General features: G+C 30.7%; 1 protein-coding gene and 1 pseudogene across 1 annotated transcript; one reads left to right on the forward strand and one right to left on the reverse strand.

Annotated features, from left to right (window-relative positions):
- Nucleotides 1–5901: 5901 nt before the first annotated feature.
- Nucleotides 5902–9613, reverse strand: LOC137826468 (KRR1 small subunit processome component homolog). Its single transcript, XM_068632438.1, has 11 exons — nt 9226–9613; nt 9033–9143; nt 8877–8945; nt 8308–8364; nt 8113–8151; nt 7890–7994; nt 7718–7800; nt 7553–7634; nt 6759–6902; nt 6448–6519; nt 5902–6316 (listed from the first exon to the last, which is right to left on the reverse strand). Exons 1-11 carry the CDS (start codon nt 9508–9510, stop codon nt 6194–6196), a joined length of 1170 nt encoding a protein of 389 aa, XP_068488539.1. The 5' UTR covers nt 9511–9613; the 3' UTR covers nt 5902–6193.
- A 10031-nt stretch (nt 9614–19644) lies between these two features.
- LOC137825374 (putative F-box protein At1g23770) lies at nt 19645–21891 on the forward strand (annotated as a pseudogene).
- Nucleotides 21892–24064: the final 2173 nt, after the last annotated feature.

The following is a 24064-nucleotide window of genomic DNA, read 5'->3' on the forward strand; positions in this document are numbered from 1 at the left end:
TCTGAAACAATTTTTAGTGCTTCAACAAAATATGCGAAGTTTGTTCAAACTTCTTTTAATGAACCATCTTACAACATGTTAAAAAATATGGATGCTGCTTCATTGGCGGATTCTATTATCGAATTGTCAAGTAGAGGTCTGTTGATTGGAAAGATGATGAAAGAGAAAAATGGAAATTGTGTGTCTTTATCTGAGTTTGAAAAATTGAAGACTGATCTTGCTGAGTATAAGAAAAAAATGAGCTCTTTATCTTGACAATTAGAAGAGATGAAGAAACAGAAAAATGAAGAAGAAGCTGTAAAGGAAGGCCTTGGAAAAGAAATTGCTGAATTGAAGAGTGAAAACTTAAGATTTGGTAAAGAGAATGCTCAACTGCTTAAAGAAAATCAACTTTTGAGCGAAAAGGTATCGGCATTATCCTCTGCAAACGAAGCTGACAAGAACACTATCAAACTTATGGATGAAGAGATAAATCAGTTGAAGACTAATGTTTTTGAAGCCGAAAGCTATATCTTTGAACAGCACAACCTTGGTTTTGAGAAGGCTCTTCAACAAGCAAAATATTTTTATAAGATTCCTATTGATGAAGGCAACTTTGATGTTAAGAAGGATTTTTATAAGGGTGAATTAGTTCCTGTTAATGAGATTCCGGACAATGATGTTGAAGATATTAATATCGAGAATTAGGTGGGCACAAGTTTACTTTGCCGAAAGTGAAATTGTTTTGGTATGCTGATCCGTGTATGGGTATTTTGGGAATGTTGATCCATGTATGGATATTTTTGGAATGTTTTAATGTAATCTCTTTTTTGGAACCTAAATACGTATAAAGTTTATTGGTTTCTTTTTAACAGTTATCTTATGCTATGTGTTGGATACTTTTATTTTTATTTCGCCGACTGTTATTTAATGTGGTTGTGACCTCTCAGTTGTATGATTAAGTGTCGTGATAGACCTTTCGGTTTTTACCACTAGATGCTTAATTTTTTGGTCTGTTAATTGAAAATGTTTGAAATGTTTTAAGTGCTTTAACTTATACTTCTTAACTTTAGTATTTTTAATATGATTACGTTTCGGTTTAAGCACTGAGTATCTTTCGGTATTTACGACATTAAGGCACAAGTACCTTTCGGTTTTGTATGTAAAAGTATTCCAAAATAGTGGATTCTGCGCGAATTTTGTAACTATTAAAAGGGAACTTTTAGAAGACGTGAGAAAGCGTTTTTGATCGAACGTATAAGATAAAGTTCATGTAAAGTATTATAATGGTGGATGAAATTTAGACAACCTTATGCAATTAATCTCACATTTTTAGGTTTTTTATGCGGTGTATCATGCCGTGAAGTATGACGTAGTATGCTTTATTTAATGTGGTAATTATTCGCTATTTGTGTTTTCGGCATAGAGTGAGATTTTTTCGGGTGGGTTTTCACTTAGAGTGAAATCATCCAAGGCCGAAAGTTTTGTAAATATGTGCTCTTTTGGGTGGGTTTTCACTTAGAGTGAAATCATCCAAGACCGAAAATTTTGTAAATATGTGCCTTTTCGGGTGAGTTTTCACTTAGAGTGAAATCATCCAAGACCGAAAGTTTTGTAAATATGTGCCTTTTCGGTGGGTTTTCACTTAGAGTGAAATCATCCAAGACCGAAAGTTTTGTAAATATGTGCTCTTTCGGGTGGGTTTTCACTTAGAGTGAAATCATCCAAGGCCGATAAGATCATAAGGAAATACTCTTTCGGGAGGGATTTCACTTAAAGTGAAAGCATCCAAGACCGAAAGTATCATAGGAAAATACTTCTTCGGGAGGGATTTTACTTAAAGTGAGAGCATTCAAAACCGAATAAGAATGCTTATGCGTTGTGGAATTTTAGAACGAGTAAGAATTAAAGCTGACAAGATGAGTTTTGTTACTTGGTAATGCTTCTTGATTAGATGATAAGTATGTACACAAAAGTCTTCCGTTTACATCTATTTTAACTAAAATAGAATTTTAAATGACTCGCATTTCATGTTCTTGGTATTACTTTCTCTTACAGAGTTTCTACTCTATATGCTCCATTTTGTAAATTTTCCAGTACCCTGAAAGGACCTTCCCAATTGGATGCTAACTTTCCATGTCGTGGATCTTTTCGAGCATCAGTTCGCATTCTCCAGACCAAATCCCCTTCCTTAAAATCTCTTAATTTTACTTTTGCATTAAACCTCTTCATTGCTCTTCTCTTTACTGCTGCTTCCTTTATTTTTGCTCGTTCTCTGAGTTCTTCAATAAGATCAAGGTCAGTCCTTAAGCATTCGTTGTTGGTATTCCAATCTTCCATTTGTCTTCGTAATGTTGGTTCAATAACTTCCACTAGTAACATTGCATCTGTTCCATACGATAGGTTGAATGGTGTTTCTCCAGTTGACGTTTGAGGTGTACACCTATATGCCCATAATATCTCTGGCAACTTCTCTGCCCATAAACCTTTAGCGCTTCCTAACCTCTTCTTTAACTGTCCGAGAATAACTTTGTTTGCAGCTTCAGCTTGTCCATTTGTTTCCCCCTTACTTTTGGGCTTTCTTTCTACACCTTTTTATTATTTACACACCCCTCATGCTAGTTTTTATCTTAATTGGGCTTTATTTTTATAATAATATTTGTATTTTGTTTTATTCTTTTATGTATATCTTTTCCGCTTTCGGTCTAAACCTCTCTCGGTTTTAGCCTAACACCTCTTGGTTGTTCAATATGTAGTTCTCGGCCTGAATCTCTCAGTTTTAGCCTACCAGTACAATAATAAATAATATTAAAAATAAATTAATATGATCATAAATAATAATACTGATAATAGTGATAATAAATATTAAAATAAAAATAATAACATAAATAATTTTATATAATAATAAATAATAATAAAATAAATATTTTTGTTATTAATCACAATAATAAAAGAATAATAATATTAATAGAATAATAAATAAAAATATTTAAAAATAGTAATAACAATAAAAATAAAATTTTAAAGTAATAATAATATACTAATAAAAAAATTAAAATATAAAATAAGAGTAATAACATTATTTTACAAAATTTTTAATTTAAAAAATAATTTTAAACTATTACATTAATCAAATTACTTATAACATTTTTTCACGTTCTTTCTCATTTTTTTTTTCTTTTTACTTCTTCAAATTTACTCTTTCATCCAAACACAAAACTCTGGAAAGTCACACATTTGCTTACTGATCCTCACCAAGACTAACTTCACTTTTTTTCTTATATCAAGTAGCAAAGCAATTTAATTATAAGTATTTTTTAAATCATTTTTAGACCCAATTATTATTAATTTTACCCTGAAATGAAAGCGATAAATTTACATAATAATTTATATCTACTGTGTTTTTTTTTCTTCATACTTTGATGTGTTTTATACATGCATATACAAAAAAAATATTCATTTAAAAACTTTGTTAGAAATATTCAGGTTATAGTTTATATCATAATTCTTTAAAGAAATTTTATTCTAACAAATATCTTAAATGAAAATATAATTGCCACCGTTATACATAACACTTTTTTATGAATTAAATAACATAGTAATGAACTAAATTTACTTAATTTTAAAATACTAAAAAAATAAAATGTATAATTAAATTTGTATAAAAGCAAAATTATATACTTAGGAAAGTAAAATGAATCATATAAATTGTCAGCCTTTGAAAAATGCAACGCATCCACATGGGTGCTTCTTCTATATTTCTGAAGCCATTCGTAATAAAGAAAAGTAGTAATTAATTAATTGCTCACCAAGGAGAATACTTTTCTCTTCAAAGCTTTAAGGAATGTTTTGAGTTTTGAAGTAAAAATTTTGATTGAATTTTCTAATTTGCAATTTTTTTCCCAATAATTAAATAAAGGATATTCTGAATTTATTAATACTTCTATATATGTAAACATTTTCCATTTCCAGTTCTAGTAATTTTGTCAGCTTAAACTGTCACTTTTTGACATTATATAATATTGTAGTTTTGAGATAATGCATTTGTTAATATACACAGATGTTTTAATTGATACATTCCTTTAACAAATTTACATTTTTTTTTCTAACATAATAAAGTACTGTCTCTAATTCTAATCTGAATCAAAATAATGTGAAACCAGATATTTAATTTTCAGAAGACTAAAGAACACAGAACTATGATTCTTCAACAATTATCAGAAACTCGAGTAGTGTCAGAGAATCCTTAGACATATCCTGCAATAAGGGTATATGAATGCATTCACATAACATTGTGAATTGAGACATAAACAAAGATGAAGGGTATTGGATTCTCTTATTTCAATTTCCACGTTGAATTTTCCATTTATGAACCGATCATATTCTGGGCAAAAGTAGTTTAAAGTGTGAACAAGGAAAGTTTATTTGCAGTACCTTATTTACATTCTTTATTCACAATTTGTACACTTTTCTTTCTCCTTTTCCTTATTCTTCCAGAAATTCTGTTTATCTCCATATTTAGAGATATGACCTGAAATGGGGTAATGGAGTCTAACAAAATCTTCCCACACATGGTGCAAGAGCTGCAAATTGGACATTACATAATATATTTTTGTCAAAAACTTCGAGAAGAAAGAGAATATAAGCAATAGTAAGTAATAGTGCACCTGCAATATTTGGCAGCAAAGTCATTCATTATGCTTTCTACACTGGTTTGACAAAACCTGCAACAGTGATCGCACCACTCCATAACAGCTTTTGCAATCAATTCCAAAGGGTTTACATATGCACTCTTCTTTCTTGGGAACCAAGTATTGAACTTTGACCAGGCATCAACATCTTAATACACGCGTTATATGCATAAAATACTGACAATAACAAGTTTCTCATGGGCTATATAGATATTTTGAAATTTAGCTAAAATTTTAAAATAAGAAGATATCCTCTTTGTTAAAATCATGTACTTTAACAAGAAAGAGAGTATAGTAGACATGTTATTCAATAAGAATTTTATTTTACTGGACACAAATAATTAACATTTTAAACATAGAATTTCATATTTTTAAGATATATAAAATATATTAAATTTGAATCAGTATCAATTTATAACTTTTAAAATGTTTTATTTTAATAAGTAAATTATATTTATTTAATTTTTATTTTTAATTAGATATAATATTTTAATTATGACAAAATATGAAAATTATTTAAATATGAAATAATTACTAATAATTAAAAAGTATTAATATTGATAATATTCTTTAAACTTTAATTAAGCTTGTTTGATTTTTTAACTAAAAATTGTTAATTTTTTTAAATATTTTTGACAACTTTTTCTTTCATGATGAAATTATTTTCACTTAATATTGATTACTTATTTAATTTTTTAAATAGTGTTTTAAATTTTTTACTTTTAGATGAAATTTAAAATTATTAAATTTTAGACAATCCAATTTTGTTTTTTTAATTTTTACATAAACATCATAATTTATTATAAATTTTTAATTTTTTTATAAAGGTAAATTTCATTATTAAAATTCTTTATGCCATCACACTATAAAAAGACTTAAAATGAAAACAAAAAGTATGACAACAAATTACATGAAACAATGGAAAAAACAAATTACAAAATGAATATAAAATAATTTTGCAGTCATTCAATCACAAACTGCTGTAATAAGTTCATAAAACTGATTATAAGATTTAATAACCTGCATTTATAAAACATTTCCTTGAAGATAAATGTTTGACTTCTTCACATTTAAATTTATTAAAACTTACCCAAGGAGAAATAGAAGAATATCTGTGCACATTTCGTGGAAGATAAATATTCACTTTCATTAAAGGACTATCGAAAAAGTCGAAAAAGTCGAAAAATTCAGTTTCTGATTGCTCTTTTCTTCCTTTTGGGATTGGACCAGATTTTGCAAATGAAACATGCAGTCTAAACTATATATATATATGGCACCAACTCGTGAAACCAAATCATATTGTCAGAGTGTGTCGAACAATGTTTTTGAAAGGACCACAGGGTGTACATAGTCTAGTGCCAAGTACTGCTACGTTACACGCACTCAACTCCATGACAAAATGGTAAGAAAAACGAAGCCTCGTACAACAATAATGTCAAAACTGTTAACTGCAAGGACATTGGATTCAGAAGATCTGGACTGAATTCACATCACACGGTCATGTTCCATCTCCAAAATGAAGATTATGCTAAAGACCTTTGCTTCTTGGATTTCTTTCCTGATGTTTGTTCTGATGATCCCATAATATAAGACTCCGCATTTATATTTTCTTCAGATTTACGCTTTCCAAACTTCTCTGTTTTTTTCTGCAGACGTGCCATTTTTAATACAAGTGAGATGAGATTTATTTAAACAGAAAATACCGGTGTGGCAACAAAAGCTTACAATTTTAACCAGTAAAAAAAAACATAACAAAATTCTGGGAGAAACTTGTTACCTTTAAGGACATTGTAATGTCAGTTACTTTATTGTTAGCATCCTCCGATTTATCCACCGGGTTTACAGGCTCCTAAAGAAAGCAAATAAAAGTTTAACAGAACACCATGAAGAAGACTATAAAGTAAAACAATTTAACAAAAAATAGTGCATGTTTGGTTCGCAGTTCGAATGCACCCAAATATTCATTTGCACTATCGCGTAGTAACAACATTTATGAATAGGAAAAAGGATTGAAGGGAGATGTAACCCCAAACACAATAAATAGTGGTGAATAGAAGAAAAAATTGCAAATGAAATGTTAGTATAAACCTTGGGTGGGATAAAGGCCTCGTCTCGTTTCCTTTTGTTTTCAGCAGTTTTTTCAGCCTGTTTCTCCTGCTTCTCTTGCCATATCTTCGCCGATTTTCTTTTGTTATTTAAAAAGTATTCTCCAGTTTCTAGTTGTATATCAATCTGAAATGTCACATAAATTACGACAGACGACTTAGAATTTATTACGTAAATTAACAAACAAAATATCAGAAGAATATAGTGTCAAAAACTTGGATATATACAGATAAAACTAAAAAAGAAAAAAAATCATATAAGCATGCCAAAAAAAAGAGTAATTGTGGAATTGATGCTGCTATCTTATTTAAAGGTCAAGAAAAGTTCAATATATTCACAAATCCTAGATAGTGCACACTTAAGTAAACGGTGAGCATATATCAATTCCTGAATATAATGCTCGATATTGAATATTAATCATATTTCATAATCACTATATGTTTGTTGCCATTATTGAAACAACTACAGAGAAAATATTAGGTTCTCAGCTTTAACAAATCATCGGCAATTAGGAGAAAATGGATTAAGCACCAATCACAACAGAGCAAGAAAATGAAGGTATCAGTAGGGTCCTACTAAGGTAATTGAGTTTTTGAGCACCATTAAATGCAATTCTTCTTTGAGAACCATTAGGCAAATTTAAACAAAATGGAATTTATTTAAGCATTCATTTTCCAGTCAATTCTTTATTTTGTTGTTGGGTACATGAATAGAAGAGACTCTGTACATAAGTGGAAGAAATCCAACCAGATAATAAATATTAGAAGTTGTCTCACCTTGCTGGGCTGTTGTGGTGGAGGGAATGGAGTGTATGGTTTCTTCTGTTTAGAGTTAACCTTCTTTTGTTTAACATTTTTCCTAAATAAAGATATGAAGAGTCAGTGAAACTGAGACCAAGAGTGAGAACTTTGTACATACAAATTATTGAATAAAAGGCATACTTCTTGAATTTTGGAAGGAACCTATCCCAGTTCTCCTGGGCAAGGGACGGATCCTTTTCAAGTTCTTTCTTCATCATAAGAACCTGACCAAGTGAAAAAAGAGAATTGAGATTTTTTTACACCGAAAATCTGTACCAAAAAAATCAGCTTGATGAAATACAAATCATTTAACCTTAATGTTGTATACAGGATGCATTTTATTCAGCATGCATTCTTCAACGATCCTTCTGACTTGTTTTAAACCTTTAAATGAACCCATAGCAGAAACTGTGTTTCCCTGCAGAATTGCATGAGAAATAGAAAGAAATCAGCTCTTTCTAGACTACACTCATATTATAGTGCATGTAAATGTACAGTCTTCACATTCAAAACAACGAAGCAAAAGTCAAAATTACCTGGACGAGAATGTAGCAGCCAGTGAGTATTTCAAGAGCCTGCACACCAGTATTACAGTTGTAGAAAAGTGAGTTACAAAGTTGAAGCCATCTATTGATAGTAGTATGCAGAACCATAAAACCGAAGCTAGAAAGTAATAACAAAGGGGTCATCCCCATGCTGAAAAAAAAATCAAATCTTAGCAGAAAACATACCTTCAGGGTGGAAGAATTGGGACCCAGAAGATGTTGTCTCCTTTTTACAAATCGCTCCTGCAGTCAGAAAAAGTGAACTTCCTAGTATCACACAAATTTCCTCAAAATGTTTCATGACAAACTACAAAAGATTACATTAAAGAATACAAAATTCAAAAAAAGCGGTTGAGACGGGGGCTTTCACGGCCAGATGGTTTCAATGTTTCCGCGATGTTAATAAGGAATTTCTCCTAAAAGTTCTTAGTTTTATTTCAATATAAAGCATTAAGTGTGCGTTCAAATCAATTTTTTTACAGCTTTCGGAGAGAACTGGTGTATAAGAATGATAGGTATATCATCAACACGAATGATTATTGCTCCAAAAGTTGGGTTACTAAAGCATACATTTCCAACCGTCACACATAACATCACAACATCATCGCATCACAGCAAATGACCTCTGTCTGTTCCTTCCCAATCCAAAAGAACTAACCAACACTCAGCCCAAACACAGGACTCGCAGAGGCACTGGTAATGAATATTCAACGATAAAACAATAAACAAACGTTCACAAAATCATCAGAAAATACCTTATTGCGAACCAAGCCACTGATTTTAATGATATCACATTGTACTTCATCGTCAAGTATTTTTATCGCCTGGGAACAACGGAAACGACATTAACATAACTGAAATTTGAAAGAAAGAGAGAGAAACAAGAGAAAGGCACACATATAAATAAATACCTGAGTTGGAGTAACACTTCTTGCGAGAAGCTTGATGAGATCCCTGGCTTTGATGATAATATAGGGGTCTCGGGTCTTTCTGGTGGTTGAAACCGTCATGGAGCCCTCGACCTGCAACAATTGAAGGTACAATTAGGGTTTGAGAATGAAAGAAAAGGACGGTGGAAGGGGAGTGAGGAAGGGAAGTGCGTACGAGGTTGAGTTCGCAAGCGATGCCGTATTGTTTGAGAGCGGATTTGACAGTAGGCCATATTTCTTGGAGATGCTTTTCGAGGTACTGAGGGAAGAGGGTGGAGAAGGAACTGACTTCGAGCATGCCACCTTCGTTCCATGAAGGGTCGAACTTCTCGACCTTCCAGTGGTCGATGTTAGGGTCATCGTCCCATGGCTTCGGTTTATCGTGCTTCCCCTTTCTCTTCTCCTTCTTCTGCAATTCTTCCTGCTCCACGCCATTCTCATCCTCTTCAAGGTTTTTCATCGCTGCTACCTCTCCGGTTATCCCTCTGCAGTTGCTTCCGTTAGGTTTTCGAGTTTGTGTGCGATGCTGTCTTGTTTCCACCAAAATGTTCAAGTGCCTTTGGGCCTCCTATTTTAAGCCCATTTTAATGTAACAAAATAGGCAGTTTCTTCCTGCACCCCTACATTTTTCTTCCCGCACTCCCACAATTTTGTAAATCTTGAAACTGACATTCACCTTTTATTTGAAATCGAGATTTTTGGAGTGTGTTACAGATTCATCAATCCGGAAGTGAGTTATGTTGTTTTCTGTATGAGGAGGTGTTCTGGAAATAAAGTTTGCATAAATTGTTGATTTCCAGATTGCTAAATCTGGAAACCTAATTTCTATTATGGATTGGTGGATGCGGAATGATTTTTTTCAATTATGGATTTCTGAATTCGAAATGCATATTTTGAATTATGGATTGACGAATCTGAAATAGTTTTTTCAATTATGGATGTTTTGCATTTTTTTATTTTGGATTAACACTATCATAATCCATAATGCAAAAAAAAAAATATATATATATATATATACAATTTTATATAGGGACAATTTTGTCTTTTCATAACCTTATGAAGAAACTGCGTAACAAAAATAAGTATATGATTTTATAAGTTAAAAAGTGTGTTTTACATTATACAATTTAAAAATTTGTTACATTGATTATATGGAAAAAATATGTAACTACTGAACCAAAATAATTTAGTTTTTTTTATATTGATAATAAGATGATATTTAGAATGTATTTTGTATGGTACTAAAGGCACAAATCTTATATAATACTTCTAATTTATATGATCTTCAAACAAATATCTAATAAAAATTTATTAGCATCCTTCTAAACATGTATTTTTTTCTTTTCTTATTCTTTATTGATTCTCATATAATTTTCAATCAGATTCCTCATAACCATAGTGAATCTATAACGCATTATTGAAATTTGATTATGTATGTGTTGTGGTTATAAAAAATATTTTAAAACCTAGCTAGTCATAAAACATCACATATAAAAACTAAAAAAATAATATTTTCTTAATTAAACAATTATGTATAGTAATAATTAATAAATTGATTTAAAAAATAATCAGCAAGTATAATAGCAGAAAACTATTAGTTGGACGAAGAAAAATGTTTGGAATGGAAAAGACTCCATAAAAAATCAATTAAAAAAATAAACTATTGAAATCTGATAACTCTTTTATATATTTTTTTAAATCTCAATATCTCTACAAAAAATTATTTACTTAAAAAATTCTCAATTAACTATAAGAATTTTGTAAATGATTAAAATTTTGATCGAATCTCAGTACAATGTATATTTTTTATTTAAATTAACTACTTTCACGTCTCAAATTAAGATAATTTTATTATTGTAATTTTTTTAATCAAAAGACAAATACTAAAATGCATAGTACAGTCAGAAAATCGAAAGCTAACATTACAACTTTGCATCTTTTGTTTGAAAATAACAATTTGTATGCAAAATTGTTTTGTGGACAAAAGTATGTTAAATGTTGAAGATTGACTAGAGATTACTGTTTGTTATACACACAACAAAATATTATGTGTCCACACATTTAAGGTTAAGCCCACACTATTCAAATTTCATTGTCCCCGGTCTCAATACTAAGTCCTCACTTTATTTCTAATTTTATTGCCCCCTATCCGAAGTTAAGTCCACGCTTTATTTCTAATTTCATTGTCCCTCTCTCCAAGACTAAGCCCCACTTGAGTGAATAAATAATATAAATTATAATTTTGTGTGGGCAACTTGTAGGTTAGACAGACGCAAAATACACCTATTGTGACGTTTATGTGATCGTCTAGCCAATGGTAATTGTGTCCCACACACCCGCCAACTTTTTTGCACCGAAGATATTAGCTTCCAAAGTTCGGTAAGCGCAAAGCTCACGCTAATTACATCTTTGCGTCCGTTATTTATAACTAGTGTCCGCTTTTGACCCATTCTAATAATCATATTTTTTGTTGTGTCCTTACATTAACATATTTTATTTGGGTTATTTTGTCATTTTGTAATTACTAAAACCGTTGACAGAACACTTTTTGAATTTTGAAATATGAAAATTTATTTTTTTTCTCTTTCCTTCGTATTACACTACTCCCTTTTAACTCCTTATTTTAAGTCACTAACGTACAACCTTATTAGAAGAAACAAAAATTATATTCGGAGAGTATAAGAAGAAGGTGAAAAGAGAGAAGTTATCTTTTTTACATTCATTCTTTTTCTTAGTATGGTAATATATAAGCCATTATCTTTGTTGATCTAAGTTTAGGCATCATTGAGAGTATTTTAACTTCATGTAATGTGATATGACATAAATCATCAACTCTTACTTTTTCTTTTTTTTATGTCTTTTCAAATTGTTTTTTATTTAATATTTCTATAATATGAAAATGTGTATATTTAATAGTTATATAATAACCGAAACTGTTACCATATTTTAATTTTTTTTAAACAAACATAACTTTTTAATTACACAACCGATTTTGTTTCGGTCACTAAACAACAACTTTGTAGATAGAGCCACCAAATCAATTTCAGTGACTAATTTTTATATGTATTATTTAATAGCTATTTAAAATGGTATTTTGACTTGTTTATACAAACAAAATCAAACCTACTTATAAATACTCAAAATTCAATCAAGCAAAATATGAATGAACTTCAATGCATAGTTTAAGAAGAAGTTGTACACAAATTAAAAGTAAACCATATTACACAATGAAAATTACAAGTTAAAAGATTAGCTCATCTTATTTATGCATGTGTTCACTTTTCTCTTTATGACTTTTAATCAATAGCTCAACAAGGTGCATAATTAATCTATAAGTGATTGCAAGAACACATCAATCTTATGCTTTGGATTTGAAGTTGTGAATAGATTATTTAAATATTGTTTTAATTTGTTTAGAACAAAGAGTCTGAGGATAAATACTTTGATTGTAAAGAATAATGTCTAACCGATAAAGTAACTAAAAGAACAAAATTCATATTTTCGAAGTTAGTAAGATATAACAAATGTAGGGATATCGTGAGCGGAAGCGTAACCAAAGATTATGAGAAATTAAAGTAACAAGGAAGTGAAAAATTTTAGGTGGAAAACCCCTTTAAATAGAGGTAAAAATCACCGGCGAGAGAGTCAAAACTTCCACTATTATGGTACTGGGAGTACAATGAATTCCTCTCAGGCTAATAGATAAATAGCCCCAGAACAAATTCTCTCTATATGGGTTAAACACTTACACACCCAATAATAGAAATAGAGAGTATATGAAAAGAGAGAGGAAGCAAGTGTGTTGCTGTTTGTTGTGTGTTACATTGCTTGAAGGAAGCCACTATATACAGTGGTTATAGGAGACAACAATAATAAAATCAATTAATGGTAAGTAACTTCCCTTTGATGACAATTAATTGTAGTAAGAAACCTCCATTTGATTACAATTAATTGTGGCAAATAACCTCCCAATTATGTCAAGAAAACAGAAATGTGAGTCATAACCCACAATAAATATGAAGGAAAATAAAATTTTGGTAGTCATAATCTTTCATTTGAAAGTATCATTGGGAAAGAATAGCAACAGCTATAAGGGTGAAGATTCCACAGTCAAATAGTGACTATTTTTTTTAGTTAAAGAAATATAACTTATGTGTGTACTCAATTTTAATAAAATATGTTACATGTTATTTTATGTTTCTAAATAAATGTCATTTAATTTATGTTACATCTTTAACTCAGTTATTTACTGTGAATAGAAATGTATATATTTATGTTCACAAATGGTGACACATTGCATCAATCCCTCTACTTTATTTTCATTTTATATAAGATTAAGTGTGTTTTAACTATTGATGACATACACGGAGATTTTGTTCTTATGAATGGTTTTACAGTAAAAAAAATGGTAACAAAATAGTATAATTAATTAGTGACTCTCTTTTCACCAATCAAACTATAATATTATACATGACCTTTCTAAAAAGTTGTATAAAGTTGTAACACTATAAGAAAAAATTAAGATGTTCAAAAAGGAAAGGAAAGAAAAATAAAACACATGTATAGGTCACTAGATATTATTTTTATTTTCTTATTACAGTTTTAGAAAAAAAAAACTAAAGAAGAGGAGAGAGATATTAAATAGAATACACTCTAGGTAATATTATATATATTTTAGTATATATTCACTTTCTAAATTGTTTTAATTATTTAAATTTATATATAATAATATATTTATTTTAATTCTTTTTTTTCATTAATATGATTGAAGAGAATTTCGCATAATCTTATATAATCTTATAGTTGTTGTATTTATGAGATTCTTATAATTTATTCATTCTTTTATTATAAATTATATATTATTAATATTTCATAAATATATTACATTAATTTAGTTTGTTAAAACTCAGGAAAGTAAGGAAAGTAGGGATGATGTATCCTATAAGAATTAAAAACTCTTTCAAATATAAATTATATTTTCTACTTAATTAATATAAATTCAATATATTTCATTTTTTTATGACATGGCGCACAATGACATTGATTTACATATGTGGATTGAACAAAATTTTAGGATTTGTATTAAACAAAATTGGAGAAAGAGGATTAAGGAAGAGGAAGGCGGGGACAGAGGTAAAGAAGGAAGAGAGATTAGGGTTTGATATTGGAGAAAGAAAATTAAGGGAGGCGGCGATACCCGTTCACCTTTCACACTCCACGATGAGAGCAAAAGATGGGCGATTTTATTATAAACTATATCCTATTAATGATTCATAAATACATTACATTATTTTTTTTATGTAGTTTTGGGCGATTTTATTATAAATTATATACTATTAATGATTCATAAATACATTACATTCTATTTTTTATGTAGTTTTTTAAAACTCAAGAAATTATGATGATGTGTCCTATACAAAATTACAAACGTTCCTTGAAAGGTAAAATATGTTTTCTACTTAAGTAATATAATTTTACTCAATTATTGTTATAATTTAATAAATTATTTATTAACAAAAATATTACTTTTTTGGCGAAAAATTTAAAGACATTTTGAATACAAATATTTATTTTGTCTTCCACCTAAACAAGAATTTAACTGGTCTTAGTCTTTGCATGCACTTAATAAATAACAACAATTATGAGAGCATTTAATTAGTCATATTCATGTTGTGTATTATGCGGAAAATATCTATGACAAATCAGCTAAATCAGCTCAATACTGATTAACTGAAAAATGATACATATATTCTTTAGATATACCAATATACCTCCCTATAATAGGTATCATGGATCATGCTATAAATCAGTTAGTAACTAATATTTGATTGAATCGGCCCATCACAACAATGGTCCATGATTAAAACATTATAAATAAACCCTTTACACAAGTGTAATGTATGCTTTTATCAGATTTATAATCTACACTCTTTACACATAATACTTACTTTAAGGTCGGAGTACTTTTTTCAGATCCATCTCGACCGAGTACAAGGAGGAGACTTGAAGGAAGAAGCAAGGAAGCTACTGACACATCAACAATTGCACAAACAATATCAGGTACTATCTAGACCCCTCTTTGTCCATACATATACAAATACAAAATCTCGACATTGTAAAGTAGTGTTCTCTTTGTCCATACATGTACAAATACAAAATCTCGACATTGTAAAGTAGTATTTTCTTCTTTAAAACATACATATATAAAAATATATGTTATAATTTAAAATAATATTTGTAAAATTGTCATATATATTTGTTATGTTTGGATTAATATAAAGTTTTACAATAAATATAAAATTTATGATAATATTTAATAATATTTAAAAAATACAGATACATATAAATTTATAATCAATTAAAATATTATAGTATAAATTTATAATAATATATTTAAAAAATAGAGATATACATAATTCTATAATGAATTAAAATATTATACTATAAATTTATAATAATATTTAAAAAATTAAATACACTTAAATCCTTTCTGTCTTAAAAAATAGTTTAAAAAAACTAATTTATTTAATGTTTGTTTAGTTTTGCAGGCTCATACGGTGAAAGCAAGGTGATAGATATAAACATTCCTCAAAGAAGAACTGAACTGAGGCAGGAAGAACGATGATATTCTCCCTCGAAACCCTCACCGGGGATGTTGATAAAATATAATTGCTTATATTTTTTTTTTGGCCCAGTTTGGGTTTTTCTTGTTTGGGCTGTCCAACACGGTTTGTTTTTCCTTTTTATACCCCCTTTGTAACATACTTCATGTGAATAATAATAATACATTTTTCTTCTTCTCTTTCCTTTCACGCTTCTTTTCTGTTATTCTCTTCTCTCACCGCTATTGGGTTTTTTTTTTTTTTTTCTGGTTCCTCTGTTCTCCCTTTTCAATCAAGGGTTGCATATTCTTTTTCATCTCTTTTCTCACTTCCGCAGGATCGACGCCTACCCTGTTATGGGATCAGAGCTCTTCCTTTGAATGCCTTCCTTTTTTTCTTCATCTTTATACCTATTTTCTATACTTACATTCCTTTCTTGTTCTTTCTTTCAGCAATATGGGGGAGGAACGTTAAGCAAAATCGGCTACGATGGAACCATATGTAAACAACTACCTTTATCTTCATCCTGGTGAAAATCCCGCGGCTTCACTGGTTTCACTAGTTCTTGACGCGATGAATTACCATTCTTGGAGTAGGTATATCATAACAGCGCTAAGTGCGAAGAATAAAGTCGAATTTGTCTTGGGCACCCATCCCTGCCCAACAACGAGCGATCCCAACTATTCAGTGCGGGTCAGATGCAACAATATGGTATTGTTCTGGTTAGTGCATTCGATATCCCTTCCAATTAGACAAAGTGTAATTTGGATGGATATTGTTGTAGATGTGTGGAATGATTTGAAAAACAAGATATTCCCAAGGTGATCTCTCTAGGATTTTCGATTTGCAATTAGAGGCATCTTCTTTAAGTCATAATGATTTGTCAGTGACTGACTATTTTACGAAACTCAGAATTATTTGGGATGAGCTTGATAATTTTCGACCTAACTTTATCTGTTTTTGTCAACATAAGCCCTTTTGCTCTGTAGCCTCTGTTATTAGTCAAAGAAAATGCGAGGATCAAGCCATGCAGTTTCTTCGAGGGCTTAATGATTAATTCAACAACATTCGGTCCACGTGCTCCTCATGGAACCGATTCCACCTATTTCAAAAATTTTCTCTCTTGTGGCACAGCAAGAACGTCAATGGGCAAGTAATTTTTTGCTTACAAATATTAATCATACTAGTGTGAATCGTAATTCTGTTGTTAAATTTTCTTTCTATGGAAGATTGGGTCATGCTGAGAATGTCTGTTATAGAAAAATGGGTTTTCCAAATCAAGAAAATAAGAATTTCAGATTCAACATCAATAGGAAAATTTGTACTCATTGTGGTAGGAATGGCCACATCATAGATACATGTTACAGGAAACATGACTTTCCTCCCGGTTATAATCCTCCAAATAGTAGGACTGCTCCTTTGCTTAATGTTGTTTTAACTGATGATATTCCCTTTAAGAATTGTCTACAAGAATAGGATTATGGAGACATGCGTTCTGCCTTCACAACTCAGCAATATCAAGTCCTATCTGCCTTGATCAAGCAGAATGCAGCAAACAATATTGCGACTCATCCACCTGTGCAAGTAAATCAAGTGGGCTCCCTTACTGTTGATACCAATCACAAGGATTCTACAACTGGTAATGTTACTATTTCAAATCTTTATACTAGTATTAAAGACTATTGGATCTTAGATTCAGGAGCAACTGATCATGTTTGCACCTGTTTGTATGATTTAACATCTTATAAAAGTATCAAACATGTTCTTATCAGTTTGCCAAATAGACATCGTTTCTATACTAGTTGTTCTGGAACTGTGACTTTCAGTAATAAGTTTTACCTAAATAATGTTTTATATGTGTCTGAATTCACTTTTAATTTGATTTCCGCTTCCAAACTTGCTTCTAATTTGAACTATCACTTGATTTTCTCATCCAAGGATTGCGTGATACAGGACAATGTAACGAAAGAGAAGATTGGTACAGTTGAAGCCAAAGATGGCTTGTATATTTTTCATGCTTCTGTTTTTCAAAGACATACCACAAACAAATTTGTTTCTTCTTTTCATTCTATTTTGAAAGATACTAATGTGTGGCACAATAGACTGGGACATCTTTCTGATGAACGATTGCATGTTTTGAGATCTCGATACTCTTTTATTTCTGCCCATAAACCATATCTGTGTCATACTTGCCATAGAGTAAAGCAAATAAAACTTTCGTTTTCTTTAAGTGATTCCATTACTTCTAAATTTTTTGAGATTTTACATATGGATATATGTGGTCCTTGCTCTGTTATTTTTATGCATGGTTTTCAGTATTTTTTAACCATTGTAGATGATTTTTCTCGCTATACTTGGGTGATTCCTATACGCATAAAATCTGAAGTCATAAATCACATAACTAATTTTTTTTATCTTATGTTGAAAACCACTGTCAAAATTATACGTTCTGATAATGGGGCTGAATTTGCTATGACAAATTTGTTTTCTTCAAAAGGCATTATTCACCAAAAAAACTTGTATAGAAACACCCGAACAAAATGGTATTGTAGAACGCAAACACCAGCATATTCTTAATGTAACGCGTGCTTTGCTTTTTCAAGCTAATTTACTTTCTATTTTTTGGCATTTCGCTGTTTTACATGATGTTCTTCTCATCTATTGTATTCCTACTCCTTTGCTGCAGAACATGACCCCTTATGAAAAATTAAATGGTACTTTGTATGATATCTCATCTTTACGTATTTTTGGTTATCTTTGCTACTCTAGCACTGTTACTTCTCACAGAAAGAAACTAGATGATAGGGTTGTATCTAGTATTTTTCTTGGCTTTCAACCACACACTAAAGGTTATCTTTTTCTTAATCTTCAAAATCATAAAATTAAGATCTCCAGACATACTGTTTTCTATGAACATCACTTTCCTTATAAAATGAAAGGTGATGATAATGAGGGTCCCAACAATTTATCTTTGCCTGTTCCTCAATCTTATGTTTCCACCTATGATTTTTTCTGTGACAATAACAACACTGCCACTAAGACCATGATTCCCACTGAAACTGCGGGACATAACTCGCCACAGAGGTCCACTCGGGTTAGGAGAACTCCTACCTACCTTACAGATTTTCATACTGACATGCCATATGCATATACTGTAAGTTCTAAATACCCTGTTAATAATTTTGTGTCCTATCATGCTCTATCTTCTAATTTTCAACATACTATTGCTTCTTTTTCTTCTTCAACTGAACCCCAAAATTATGAGGATGCTTCCAAACATGACTGTTGGAAAGAAGCAGTGGCAAAAGAACTTACTGCTCTCTCTGCAAACAACACTTGGACACTGATACCCCTTCCCTTGGGAAAGAAAGCCATTGGTTGTCGCTGGGTGTACAAGGTAAAGCATAGATCAGACGGTACAATCGAACACTACAAGGCACGTCTCGTTGCAAAAGGATATGCGCAACTTGAAGGGCTAGACTTTCTCGATACTTTTGCTCCAGTTGTAAAGCTGAGCACCTTACGCTTGCTTCTCGCCCTTGCTACATCACACAAATGGTTTCTCAAACAACTGGATGTTAACAACGCCTTTCTACATGGAGACCTTCTTGAAGAAGTGTACATGAAGCCACCTCCTGGAATTGATGTCCCTAATCCACACATTGTTTGCAAACTGCAACGTTCGCTCTATGCCCTACGCTAAGCAAGTCGGCAATGATATGCCAAACTATCTCAATTCTTACTTACTAATGGTTATGTTTTGTCTGCTGCTGATCATTCGTTATTTATAAAAACGCAAAACACTCACATAACTGCTCTTCTTGTGTATGTTGACGACATCGTCCTTACTGGAAATAATTATGAGGAAATTACTCACATCACTGTTGCATCAACATTTCAAAATAAAAAATCTGGGTGACCTAACTTTCTTTCTAGGACTTGAAGTAGCCCGCAGCAGTACTGGTATTCACCTTTCACAACGGAAGTATACCATGGACCTCCTACATGAGACAGGGATGCTTGACTGTGCACCTGTCCCAACATCCATGGTTCATTCTTCGCAACTTTCAAGTACTCAAGGTGATCTCCTAGCTACTGCAGAATCCTCTTCATACCGACGCCTAATAGGAAGACTCATCTACTTGACCAACACCATACTGGACATTGCCTTTAGCGTGAACAAACTGAGTCAATTTGTTTTAGCACCTACAACAATTCACCGTCAAGCCGCTTTTCGCATTCTTTGATATCTCAAGAATGCACCTGGTCATGGTCTATTTCTGCCAGCAGCAAGCACTTTTCAACTCAAAGCATATAGTGACTCAGATTGGGCCACTTGCCCCGAGACAAGAAAATCTGTAACCGGCTTCTCTATTTTTCTTGGTGAATCACTCATTTCCTGGAAATCCAAGAAGCAACAAACGATCTCTAGAAGCTCTTCAGAAGCTGAATATAGAGCGTTAACTGCAACCACCTGTGAGATCCGATAGTTAACCTACTTATTACAAGACCTCCATATTCATTTCACCCAACCTACCATCCTTTATTTTGACAACCAGTCTACAATACATATTGCATCCAATCAGGTTTTTCACGAACGAACCAAACATATAGAGATCGACTGCCACCTTGTTCGGGACAAACTCAATTATGGACTCATCAAAATACTCCCCATCTCTTCCTCAATGCAAATTGTCGACATCCTCACAAAGCCTCTCCCTCCATCTACCTTCAATGTTCTTCAATCCAGGCTGGGAATGAAGAACCTGTACTTCCAGCTTTAGGGGGGGGGGTGATAAAATATAATTGCTTGTATTTTTTCTTTTTGGCCCAGTTTGGGTTTTTCCTGTTTGAGCTGTCCAACACGGTTTGTTTTTCCTTTTTATACCCCCTTTGTAACATACTTCATGTGAATAATAAAAATACCTTTTTCTTCTTCTCTTTCCTTTCACGCTTCTTTTCTGTTATTCTTTTCTCTCATCGCTATTGGGGTTTTTCTTTTCTAGTTCCTTTGTTCTCCATTTTCAATCAAGGGTTGCATATTCTTTTTCATCTCTTTTCTCACTTCCGCAGGATCGGCGCCTACCCTGTTAGATGCCCCCTCGACCCCGCCGTTGAAAAGCATCCGACTTTGGGTTTTGCGGAGGTAGAAACCGTTGAAATGATTGATGGATACGATGAGGCGGTGGTGGTGAGTACCAATTCAGAACCTTTCTTTGTGAGAAGGCTTCTAAAAGAAGCCCTTGGAAACGACATTAATGATTTGAAGTTGTTAGTGTTCACGGTCCATCGAGTGGTTCTTGAATATGGGTTTGTTAGAATCGACAAGGATTCGAGTACGACGATTAGCTGTTTTCACTCTCTTGATGATTCTCCTTCTCCGTTTTCTTCAATGACATCGTTGAGGTATACCCTGCCTCAGATTTTGGTTGATGGTGGTTCTCATAGTGTGAATTTGAAGTTTCAGACACTGGGACATTTTGTGAATGTCTGTGGGGGTTGTCCAATGATTCTAGTTCGAGGTTGCACTATGTTTGTTGGAATAAAATTAAATATATTATATAAGAAAATTGTATGTAAGAAGATGGTAAAAAGAAAGAAGAAGTTTTTATTTGCTTATGTGTATATTTGCATCACTTTATGTATATAGGAAATATATACTAGTGTAGGGAGACTTTCTCTTAATATGTTAGGCCATTGAAGTTGATGGTGGCAAACGGTGAATCTAAAGGCAGTGATGGGAAAGAAGTTTTTTACATGTTGAAGATGGTGAAAGATAGGGTTGCATTGCCACTGTTGATTGATGTTTGTGAAAAGGGTGGATTGGATCTTCCACCTTGTTTCGTGAAGTTACCGATGGAGCTTAAGGGCTTGATCTTGGAGTGTGTTCCTGGTGTTGATTTGGGCAAAGTAGCTTGCACATGTTCAGAGTTGCGATTCATGTGCAGTAAGAATGAGTTGTGGAAGAAGTTTTTGGAGGAGTTTCGAGAAGAGAGTAGAGAGTTTGATTTCAAGAAATTGTTTGTTCTGTTATGGAGATATAAATATTACCCTGTTCCATTCCCCTTTCTTATTTGTAACATGTCTACCTTAATTTTTTTTTCTATTTTATTTTTATAACAATATTTGATTTTATTTATTATTATGAGCATTTTGTCATTTTATATTTTTCAATTTATGTACTGTACGATATGAATGTTCATGTGTACCCTTTTTTATGATATGCAGTTTCTGTTTAATTTTATTCATCATATTTCTTAATTAGATTATGCAAATTTGATATTTAATGTCAATTTTGTGACATATTTTGCACTACATTTCATAGCTTTTTTCTTTCTCATTGTTTTTCTACAAGTTGGATGATTTTCAGATTGATAATGCTTTTGTCGCATGTTTTCTTCCGCATTGTATTTAACAGGGATGTTAATGCTGTCAGATTCAAACACAAAGTATTGTACATAGAGAAATAAAAAAAAAAAACAAACTTTTGACGCGTGTCACTGCCACAATTTTTGAAAATTTTACACGTGACACTATTTGGCACTTCCTGAGAGTTTATCGAAACAAAACGGGCCCAAATTCTTTAGCTGACCCAAAATCGAATGAGGAAAAATTGGAGCAATTAGGGTCGTTTGTGTTGTTTTGGGTGTGTTTAGGCAAGTGTTTTTCCATAATGTGGAGCAGAAGAATAGCAAAGCTCCATTTCAGGTATTCCTTTTTGAATTTGAATTGCAATTTCGGATGAGTTCTAGTGCCTTCTCAAATTATTTAAAATCTTAAATAAATATAAATCCTAAATTATTTAATGTCACACTTAAATAAAAAAATGTTAATAAAAAATTCCTAAATTATTTAAAATTCTAAACAAATACAAATTCTAAATTATTAAATGTAGTACTTAAATAAAATTTTGCAATAAATAAAATATTTAAATTATTTAAAATTATAAATAAATACACATCCTAAATTATTGAATGTCATATTTAAATAAAAATTTACAATAAATAAAATTCCTAAATTATTTAAAATTATAAATAAATACAAATCCTAAATTGAATGTCATACTTAAATAAAAATTTACAATAAATAAAATTCCTAAATTATTCAAAATTATATTTTTATACGAAATAGTGTAAGAAAACGCGTCAAATAAATCAACAAAATTTAGAATGGAATAGAAAAATTTATGTATGTTAAATGACTTCAAAGGAGGCGATAAGATAGTTTTTGAAGCAAGGGTTAACATACCAAACAATGTTTTTACATAATTATTTATTGTTACTTATTTTTCTCAAAATTTATGTTAGTTTGTTGATACTTCGAACAATTTATTTATGGTATAATTACCTTATCCGTCCCTACTTTCTGGGACAATAGTCAATTTAGTATAGTGGTTTTTAAAGGAATTAATTTCGTCCCCATGTTTATTTAAATGTATGCAAAATGGTTCTTTTTGTTAAGTCGCAACAAACGGCGTTAATTGTTGCTTGTGTGGTAGAGAGAAGTGTGATTGGATTTAGTGTGAGGTGTGAGATTTATTTTTCTCAAACTTGATGTCAGTTTATTGATACTTGAAAAAAATTATTTATGTGTATTATTCATGTTTATGCATTTTTATATTAATTTTAGTGTGTTTAGTTTTTTATTTATTCAGATATGCTGATGTTTATTTCTTATATTAAAATTATTTAAAATTTTAAAGAAATACAAATCTTAAATTATTAAATATCGTACTTAAATAAAAATTTGCAATAAATAAAAGACCTAAATTATTTAAAATTTTAAATAAATACAAATCCTAAATTATTGAATGTCATACTTAAATAAAAATTTACAATAAATAAAATTCCTAAATTATTTAAAATTAAAAATAAATACAAATCCTAAATTATTGAATTTCATATTTAAATAAAAAAATAGAATAAATAAATTTCTAAGTTATTCAGAATTTAAATTAATACAAATTCTAAATTATTTAATGTCGTACTTAAATAAAATATCCAAAATAAATAAATTTGTTAAATTATTTAAAATATGAATAAATAATATTTCTAAATTATTAATGTCCTACTTAAATGAAAATTTGAAATACATAAAATTTCTAAAATATCAAAAATCTTAAATAAACACAAATCCTAACTTATTTTATCTCATACATAAATAAAATGTCAAATTTTTAAAAATTGTAAATAAATACAAATTCAGAAATTATTTTATTTTGTACTTAAATAAAAATTTAAAATTTATATCTACAGTTGTCTATCTATATTTATACTTAATACATTTTAAGGGAATCTATATCTATATATATACACTTAATTTATCTATATCTATCTATATTTATACTTAATATATATATATATATATATATATATATATATTTCAAGGGAATACAAACATAAACTTTTGACA

This window comes from Phaseolus vulgaris, chromosome 8 (assembly GCF_000499845.2).
Source record: "Phaseolus vulgaris cultivar G19833 chromosome 8, P. vulgaris v2.0, whole genome shotgun sequence".
Lineage (NCBI taxonomy): Eukaryota > Viridiplantae > Streptophyta > Magnoliopsida > Fabales > Fabaceae > Phaseolus > Phaseolus vulgaris.

Bases quoted from the DNA above. Each gene is read 5' to 3' on its own strand.
- LOC137826468 (XM_068632438.1), bottom strand. From the start codon at position 9,510: ATGAAAAACCTTGAAGAGGATGAGAATGGCGTGGAGCAGGAAGAATTG. The intron at 8,152-8,307 runs GTATGTTTTCTG...ACTGGTGTGCAG, and splicing joins CCAATTCTTCCACCCTGAAG to GCTCTTGAAATACTCACTGG. The intron at 6,520-6,758 runs GTTTATACTAAC...TGCTTTCTTTAG, and splicing joins AGGCCTTTATCCCACCCAAG to GAGCCTGTAAACCCGGTGGA.